This window comes from Gracilinanus agilis, chromosome 3, assembly GCF_016433145.1.
Source record: "Gracilinanus agilis isolate LMUSP501 chromosome 3, AgileGrace, whole genome shotgun sequence".
Taxonomy (NCBI): Eukaryota; Metazoa; Chordata; class Mammalia; order Didelphimorphia; family Didelphidae; genus Gracilinanus; species Gracilinanus agilis.
This window is the reverse complement of record NC_058132.1, coordinates 27,884,734-27,894,080: the sequence shown is the minus strand read 5'-3', so window position 1 is coordinate 27,894,080 and position 9,347 is coordinate 27,884,734. Positions and strand designations below refer to the sequence as shown.

The 9,347-nt window shown below is 57.5% G+C and overlaps 1 protein-coding gene across 1 annotated transcript; it reads left to right on the top strand.

The window, feature by feature from the left end:
• Nucleotides 1-122: 122 nt before the first annotated feature.
• LRFN1 (leucine rich repeat and fibronectin type III domain containing 1) lies at nt 123-9,089 on the top strand. The gene is made up of 3 exons (XM_044671160.1): nt 123-157; nt 3,834-5,271; nt 8,134-9,089. Exons 2-3 carry the CDS (start codon nt 3,857-3,859, stop codon nt 9,029-9,031), a joined length of 2,313 nt encoding a protein of 770 aa, XP_044527095.1. The 5' UTR covers nt 123-157; nt 3,834-3,856; the 3' UTR covers nt 9,032-9,089.
• Nucleotides 9,090-9,347: the final 258 nt, after the last annotated feature.

Here is a 9,347-nt window from a genome sequence, read left to right as displayed (position 1 = left end):
CCTCCCTCCCTCCCTCCTCCGTCCCCATCCCCCTTCCCTCTCCGTCCCCTCCCCTCCCTTCCCCTCCCCCCGCCATGGCGCGGACCGAGGCGGCGGCGGCCGGAGCCAGAGCCAGAGCCCGGGACCGGGCCGGGGCCGGGGCCGGGCCCCCCCGGAGGTGAGCCCGGGGCCCGGGGTGGGGAGAGCGGGGGACGGGAATGTGTGTGCTGGGTGCTGGGCGCCGTGGATGTGGGCTGTGTGCAATGTGGGTTGTGTGTGCGCGCGTGTGTCCGCGCCGCTGCGGCGCCCCGGTCTGGGTGTCCGGGTGTGTCTGTGTGCGCGCGTGGGGCCGGGGGCCGGGGGTCGCTGGGGGGCTGGGGCTGGGTCCTGTGGCCCGGCGTGCCCGTGTGCTGGCGTGCCCGTGCTCCGATGTGCTTGTGTGACCGTGTGTCGGGCTCCGGTGTGCCTGGGGATCCGTGCGCCCCATATGTGTTTGCTTGTTGGTGTGTCCGTGTGTGTTTGTCTGCATTTGTGTGTGTTGCCGTGTGTCTGCGTGTATGTCCGTGTGTGTCCTCCCATGGGCCCCTGTGTCTCCCCGGTGTCTCCGAGTCTGTCCATGTGTCTCCGTGGGTGTCCCTGTGTCTCAGGGACAGCTCCCAGCTGAAGCCCTTGGGAGGGGAGCTGCCCTAGGGAGGCAGGCACCGTGGGCCGGGGTCCCTGGGGCTTTTGGGTGGGGGGAGGAATCTGGCATTTCCTCCCCTGCTGGGGAGCAGACCTAGGGCCGAGCCTGGGGCTGGGAGCTGGACACATGGACACATGGACATAGACTCCAAGGGAGAAAAGGTGGAATCTGACGGGAGACTACCCCCTCCCTTCCCTTCCAAAGGGGGAGGCCCAGCCCTGCCCCTCCTAGCTAGATCTCCCAGGATCCTTCAGAATCTGCCCGGATCCACTGGGATCCTCTAGGCCTCCAGAGGGAAAGGGGCCTGAGGGACCCTGCCATAGGCCCAGATCTGATTTTATTTGCAAGATTCTCTCCTCCCTCCTCCATCACCAGCACATTTCAGTGTTTGGGGATTGGGGCCTGGAGAGAAGCCATGAGAGAGAGAGTGCCCTGGACTCGTCTCCTCCAAATCCAGACATCCATCCCCCTCCCCACTCCCCCTCCCAGACCCTACCCTACCTGCCCCACTTCCATCCCGGGAGACTTGACCTTCTGACCCTGTGGATCTCTTCCTCTTCAGTCCCGATGTCCAGAGGCCCCTGTTCGATCTCATGACTGGGCTTAGTCTTGGCCCTAGACCTTCCCTTGGGGGGGTGAGACCTGGATGGAGGTGAGGTTGAGGCTGGAGTGAGAGGCCCTGGGAGCCAAGCAAAGAGTGGTTAGGTCTGCCTGGGACTGTGGGTCTCTGTCTTTCTGTGTGTGTGTGTGTGTGTGTGTGTGTGTGTGTGTGCACGCGCGTGTAAGAAACCATGTGCTACCAGCCAGTCTCCTCCCTTCCCCATCTTTGTGTGTCTGTGTATGTGTGTGTCAAGAACCCAGCATCCATACCCAGCCCCATTTTCCATGGACGGGCTTTTTGTCAGTCGTCTGTGTACATGAGAAATGTGTGTGTGTGTGTGTGTGTGTGTGTGTGTGTGTGTGTGTGTATCGGAGCATGTGCAGAGACAGGTGTGTCCCTGTGGCAGGCTGTGCATGCCTTCCCGTGGAGACATGTATATGTTAGCATGTATGAGAACTGGTGTGTGTACAAGCATGCCTCTTAACATGGAGATTGCATGTCAGCAAGGATGGTGAATCTGTAGACCTTCCTTCCTCCTTCCTCAGTCCTGGCGGGAGAGACGCTGGGATACTTCCCCTTAGAGGGGCAGCTTGGGGTGGGGAACTTCAAGGCACAAAGATCTGGGTTCAAATTCTGTGTCTCTGACACTTACTAGCTTTGAAACCACCAGCAAGCCATTCAATTGGAATCCCTGGTTCCTCATCTGAAAAATGGAGAGGGGGGGGGGGGTTATGGTGGTAGTAACATGTAGTACCTGCCCCAGAGGATTGTTGTGAGGCTGAAATGACAACATACATGAATGAATATTAAAAGTGTTCATTGTTCTGGAGGGCCTTGAACCTTGGGCTACCAGGTTGGTGTCAAAGGCCCAGAGATCTGTTTTCCTGAGCAGAAGTAGAAAGGGGTGGGGAACCTGCAGCAGGAGAGATGAGAGAAAGACTGCAGAAGGGACTTTTCCCTTCCCCAGGTGGGGGGAGGCTAGCCAGAGGCTGATGGGGGATGTTGCTGTCTTTCCAGGTGGTGCCGGCCATGATTTCGTGAGGAGAGGTGAGCTGAGGAGTCAGATGCTGGAGGGGGAGGCTTGGATTTTTTTAAACCTGATCCCTGGGTCAATGCTCTGCCGTGCCAGGGCCAGGGAGGAGCATGTCTGGGGTGAAGGGTGGGGTTTAGACTGGGCTATGAGGGTGGGAGATTGGAGGAGGACTGGGAGGGGGTCAGGTGTCATCTTTCATTACATGGAAGGCCATTTATGACAGTGGAAAGGCTAGGCAGCCTAAGAATTTCTGGATGAGGTGGAAGAGGGAAAAGAGAGATGAGTTGCTGACTCTGCCCCTACTGGAATAGAGTTTGGGTAGACGATCAGGATCCAAGATATTTAATGTAAGCCCAACCTCCAAGTTCTGGGGTGAGATGGGAATGGGGGGGGGATCACCACTGTGGAGGCAGGGACTGAGGAGCTCCCTCCCTCCATCCCTAAGCAATAGGCACCTTGAGGCCCAGTTTCATCCCTGCTGGTCCAGGCTAAGAGGAAGAAAAACCCAATGATAGTGAGACTGAGAAATCCAAGAGACAAAGAGCAAGAAAAAGATAAGGAAACTCAGAGATAGAGATAGAGAAACAGGCTTAGACATTCAGAAGGGAGCAGAGGTGAAAATTTTGATATAAGAACTAGAAGGCTCAGAGAAATGGAGAAATGGACAGAGGGACTGAAAGACCTAATTAGGGACAGAGAAATAAACAGAGAAGGCAGTGGACCAGAAACAGGCTCTGAGTATTTCAGAGAAAGAGGAAGGCAGGGACATCTAGAGACAAATGGGCACAGGAACTGAGAGACTCAGAGATATGGGGGGGAGGGAGGGAGGGACAAAGAGAGGGAGAGAGAGAGAGAGAGAGAGAGAGAGAGAGAGAGAGAGAGAGAGAGAGAGAGAGAGAGAGAGAGAGAGAGATTAGGGATTCCAAAGGAGCTAGAAAGACCAAGGACTGTGCCCAGTTGGACTCTCGGATACTTGTTTCCCCTGGGAAAAGTGAGCTCTAGGAGCGCTGACCCATAGGGTGGGAAATAATAAAGCAAAAGGGAAAATGGATGCCCCCCCCCTTCCCATCTCTCCCTATTCCCTCCACACTCCTCCTCGGGGCCCTGTTGTGATGGGAGCTGACACGCCGTGGGCTGGAACTGCCGCAGGGGGATTCCCAGACGAAAAGTTTGCCGGGAGCAAGTGGGGGGCTCTGTGTGTGTGTGTGTCTGTGACTGTCTGAGCAGGCGTTCCCACAATTAGACACTGGGGGCTGACACCGCAGTGGGAAGGTTGGAGGTTAGACACCAACAAAGACTACCCACAACTTACAAGTGCCAGGACCCAACTTCTGAGTCCCGGGTGTGCATGTGGCAAATGCTCCAACCCTGCTACCTCTACCCTTGGGGAGGAAAGGCTGAGCTACCCAGAACAGAGAGTGAGGTACGGCCACAAAAAGGCTGTCCCATTTAGGGAGGGAAGTGTATCAGAGCAAGGCAGAGAGACATCCCTCCTTCCTTCTCACATCTTTAACTCTTTTCTTCTCCTTCTTCTCTAGGACTGGTCACTGAGGTCTCCACCATGGCCCCAGGAGCTTCTTCATCATCATCTCCTCCATCACCAGCCCTGCCCCTCCTCCTCCTTCTGTGGGCTGGGGCACCCCCATCCATTGGGCAGCCTTGCCCAGGCCGTTGCATCTGCCAAAACGTATCCCCAACTCTGACCATGTTGTGTGCCAAGACTGGCCTGCTTTTTGTCCCACCGGCCATTGACCGCCGGGTGGTTGAGTTACGATTAACTGACAACTTCATTGCAGCTGTCCGCCGCAGGGATTTTGCCAACATGACCAGTCTTGTCCACCTCACTCTGTCCCGCAACACCATTGGCCAGGTCGCCCCCGGAGCCTTTGCTGACCTCCGGACCCTCCGGGCCCTGCATTTAGACAGCAATCGCCTGGGGGAGGTGCGAGGGGACCACCTTCGGGGCTTGGTAAACTTGCGCCATCTCATCCTGGGCAACAACCAGATCCGCTGGGTGGAGCCTGCCGCCTTCGATGCCTTCTTGGGTACTGTGGAGGACCTGGACCTGTCCTACAACAACTTAGAGTCACTGCCCTGGGAGGCTGTGGGCCAGATGGTCAACCTCAACACCCTCACCCTGGACCACAACCTCATCGACCACATCGCCGAGGGTACCTTCGTACAACTTCACAAACTGGTCCGGCTGGACATGACGTCCAACCGGCTGCACAAGCTGCCCCCCGATGGACTCTTCCTCCGTGCTCAGGCCTCGGGCCCCAAGCCGCCATCCACTCTGACGGTCAGCTTTGGAGGGAACCCCCTGCACTGCAATTGTGAGCTGCTCTGGCTGAGGAGGCTGACCCGAGAGGATGACCTGGAGACCTGTGCCACTCCTGAGCACCTGACGGACCGCTACTTCTGGTCCATCCCCGAGGAGGAGTTCCTGTGTGAGCCACCTCTCATCACGCGCCAGGCAGCTGGCCGGGCCCTGGTGGTGGAAGGCCAAGCAGTGAGTCTGCGCTGCAAGGCCGTGGGTGACCCTGAGCCAGTGGTGCACTGGGTGGCCCCTGATGGGCGGCTTCTGGGGAACTCTAGCCGCACTCGAGTTCGAGGGGATGGGACACTGGAAGTGACCATCACCACGCTCCGGGACAGCGGCATCTTCACCTGCATAGCCTCCAATGCCGCAGGAGAGGCCACTGCCCCAGTGGAGGTGTGCGTGGTGCCTCTCCCACTCATGGCGCCTCCCCCTGCAGCCCCTCCACCCCTCAGTGAGCCTGGGTCCTCAGACATTGCCACGCCTGGTCGGCCAGGGGCCAATGAAACTGGCTCTGCTGGGGCTGAGCGGAGACTGGTAGCAGCAGAGCTGACTTCCAGCTCAGTGGTCATTCGCTGGCCAGCCCAGAGGCCTGTACCCGGCATTCGCATGTATCAGGTGCAGTACAACAGCTCTGCTGATGACTCGCTGGTCTATAGGTGAGTTCAGCGGCCGGGGAAGCCAGGGAGAGGGGCCTCTGGAAACCCACTGGTGAGCATGCCTCTCCCTCAAGTGCCTAGAACCCTGCCTCACTGTGTCTCCCAGCCCCTCCTTTGCTTCTCTGGTTCCATCTTTGGTTCTGTCTTCCTCTCTCCCCATTTTTATTTCAGATCCTCCCTTTTATTCTTTCTTTCCTGTCTCTGCCCCTGACCCTTCTCCTCTTGGCATTCCCACCTTTCCAGGACTGTCTCTGTGTATCGTGGAGTCACAGCATAGAAAAGGGGTCTAGAGTTCCTTCAGTTTAAGAATGGAGGAAATTGGTGCTGAGGGAGGAACAAGAGCCACAGCTCTGTCCACCATACCAGGCCAACTTCCCAAATGTCTGACCAGTCCATTTCTTCCTGCCTCTTTTTCCTTTTCCCACATTCTTGGCATGTTTGGGGTGCAGAATGGCCCCCTACATCTTCATCCAGGTCTCTACTCTGGACCCTCAGCAGGGACATAGGACCTCAGCCAGTTTCCAGAGAAGGGGAGATGGATCAAATCCTAGTTCCTCAAAGGAATGATAAAGTTGGGAATTGTAACTAACACCCCCAACCCCAGTGCTTTGAGAGTTAATTTGTAGACCTGCCTAGATGGGCTGAGGCCTCGCCCAATCAGAAACCGCCTTTTCCTCTAGCCTGTACTCTCCCGACCAATCAGAGCCTCCTGGACCTGGAGGGTATTTAAAGAGCCAGGGTACCTAATGAAAAGATTAATCCAAAGAGGACCCCTGAAGTTTCAGGGAGAGAGCTCAGGGGCGATCCAGAAGATGAAGATGACACTCAGTTTAGAGCCTAGACCAAGATCCGAGGGATGGAGGATGCTGGGGGGGGGGGGGGGGCCGCTTTCTGGAATGGTGCTGCTGGGTGTGAGCTGGACCCAGGGGCGGGGCTTCTCGTATTTGACATTTATTGGGAAGAGGAAGAGGGGCCTGAATAGTGGGAAGGGCGAAGGTGCCTGGGGCGTAGCATATACCCAGTGTGGTTGTTAGTTTGGGTTAGGGACCAACTTGCAGCCCTGGGGCGGAGTTTGGAATTGGGCTGGGCGTGGGAACCCTTTTTGGCCTAAATAGAGGAAGGGTGCTCTTTAGTGATAATAATCATAATAACAATACTAGTGATAGCCTTTTAATTGCACGTTTGAAGCTGCAAAGCACTTTTCCTGGGTTAACTCATTTGAGCCTTCCCTCCAGCCAAGCTTCTGGGGATCACAATCCAGTGTGCTTCCCCCTCTCAGAATCGCTGAAAAACTGGAAACTGGGTTTTCAGAGCGAGGCCCACCTGATAGGAAGTGGTTTAGGGGGATAATGGATTTAAGAAGGAAAGTTCCAAGTTGAGTTTGCACCATGGCTCCGAAAAAGGTCAGGGCTTGGGGGAAGGTGCCAGAGATGGCCAAGGGCTCAGCTGTGTAGCCGGCTGGAGAAGCCACGGGGTGCTGTGGAAAGGATGCTGGGCCTGGAGGCAGGAAGACTGGGGTTCAGATTCTTGCCTCAGGCATTTACTACCCTTGTCACGAAATCTCTCTCCCGCTTTTACGCATGATATGTAATGGGCATGATAATACCTGTCCCCACTGAGTGATTGTGAGGATCTAATGAGATGATTCGTGCAAAGCACTTTGAAAAGAAACCATAAAGTGCTATATAAATGCCCAACATCAAAAGGCTTCTAGCTAGATAGGAGGGGAGGGTCTTGCGGGAAGCTGCAGGGAGACTCCGGGGCCAGTCTGAGGTTAGTAGGCAGAAGGCTCATTGGATCACAGGATTTAGAACCTAAGAGTTTAGCCACTTTTCCAATTTAGGAATTAGAGCTGGAAGGGAACTTAGAGGTCCAGATCCCTCTTTTACAGATAAGAATACTGAGACACTGACCAGGTGACCTGCCTAAAGTCACAGGGTAACAGTCAGGTAGCATCTACTGTAGGACAGGCACTGAGCTATGCTTTGGGGATACAAACCTATGAAACAGTCCCTGCTGCCTTTAAGGACCTCCCAGTTTAATGGGAGAGACAGCATAAAACAACCACGTACAAATAAGATATATGGTGGATCAAGTTAGCTAAGTGGTTCAGTGGATAGAGAGCCAACTGGGCCTGGAGAGGAGGAAATCCTGGGTTCAAATTTGGCCCTCAGATACTTCCTAGCTCTGTAACCCTGGAGCAAGTCACTTAACTTCCATTGCCCTTACCACTCTTCTGCCTCAGAACCAATGCTTAGTATTGACTCTAAGATAGAAGATAAGGGTTTAAATACACACACACACACACACACACACACACACACACACACACACACACACACACACACACACACATATATATGCTGGAAAAAGTGGGGCAATCTCAGAGGTAGGGCATAGGATTCCGAGGGACTGAATAAGGTGAGATTTGTATAAGATGAGGAGCTAACAAATAGCAAAAGATAACAAAAAAAGGATTTAAAGCGGGATCCTCCGGCTTTGGAATCCGGAGAAGGGGGTTGATTGGTGCGGAGTAGGTCACAGGGCTTCCTAGACTGCACTGGGCTAAGACTTGCTAGCAAGCTTGAGTAAGGAGGGGGTGGTGCTGCAGGGAAGAGCCTGCGGGCGGTCCTAGAGGAGAGGGCGGGGCTTAAGTTGAGGCACGGTCTGCTAGCTGGGAGCTTAGGGGAAGAGGCGGGATTTGCTAGGGAAGGCTGTGCTTTGATAGAAGGAAGGGGCGGAATTGGTGGGATGAAGGAGGAGGGGCTTCATTGAAGGAGGGTGCGTGGTCTAGTGGGTAGGGTGGGGCTTCCTGGACGGGTGGGACGGGATCTCACTCTCCTTCTCTCCGGGGACCCCCAGGATGATCCCGTCGAGCAGCAAGACGTTCCTGGTGAACGACCTGGCAGCTGGGCGAGCGTACGACCTGTGCGTGCTGGCCGTGTACGACGACGGGGTGACGGCGCTGACCGCCACGCGCGTCGTGGGCTGCGTGCAGTTCACCACGGCCGGGGAGGCCACGCCGTGCCGCCCGCTGCACGCCCACTTCCTGGGGGGCACCATGATCATCGTCATTGGTGGCGTAATCGTGGCCTCGGTGCTCGTCTTCATCGTCATCCTCATGATCCGCTACAAGGTGTACGCAGGAGGCGACGCGGGCTCCGGTCACAAGGGGGCGCCGCCGCGGGTCAGCCACGTGTGCTCGCAGACCAATGGCGGTGCCGCGGGCTCCGGCTCGGCCCCGGCCCCGCCCACCGCGCTGGACCAATACGAGGCACTGCACGAGCTGGCGCCCGCGCCCACGGGGCCAGACAAGGAGAAGGTCAAGGTCGAGGCCGAGGGGGTGGCGCCCCCGGTGGTGGAGCCCGACCGGCTCCTGGCGCGCGGCGGCTCCTCCACATCCCTCTGTCTGCTGCCCTCGGGGCCCGAGGCAGCGACGCCGTCTGGGCCGGAGGAAGATGGGCGGCCCCCACTGGGGCCCGCGGGCCCTCGGCGAAGCCGCTCAGGGGCCCCTTTGGGGACCCCGGCCTCAGCCTCCGCGCTTCCCCCGGGCCGGACCCCCCGGCAGCGCTACTCTTTCGACGGGGACTATGGCGCACTCTTCCAGAGCCACAGCTACCCGCGCCGGGCCAAGCGGACAAAGCGCCACCGCTCCACGCCCCACCTGCTGGACGAGGACGGGGGTTTGGGGGGCCTGAGCCCCGCGCGGGCCCGCCTCGCCTTCACCAGCACCGAATGGATGCTGGAGAGCACCGTGTGAGCGGGACCCCTGGGACCTCCGCCCAGCCAGTGGGGCCTCCCCTTCCCCAGGCCGAGGAGAGCGCGCACGCTCCTCCCTAGTCGAGCCGGGGGCTGCAGGGGGCACCTTCCGCCATCTGGACGCCTGGGTCCCCAGGGGAGGAGGGAGGATCCTTGAGGATAGAGGGGAGGGGAGGGAGCCAAAGGGAAGCCCCGCTCCTCCTCTGCCTGGCCCCGCCCACGCTCGGGGAAAGGGGAGGGGGAGGGGGAGGGGAGTAGCATGGACGCAAGGGTTCTCCTCGCTTCCCCTTTTCTACCCCACCTCGGGTTCTTCACGC

What these genes read in the sequence shown, in the direction of transcription:
- LRFN1 (XM_044671160.1), top strand. Translation starts at nt 3,857, where the DNA reads ATGGCCCCAGGAGCTTCTTCATCATCATCTCCTCCATCACCAGCCCTG. An exon ending in GATGACTCGCTGGTCTATAG is followed by an intron (nt 5,272 to 8,133) that starts GTGAGTTCAGCG and finishes GGGGACCCCCAG; the next exon opens with GATGATCCCGTCGAGCAGCA.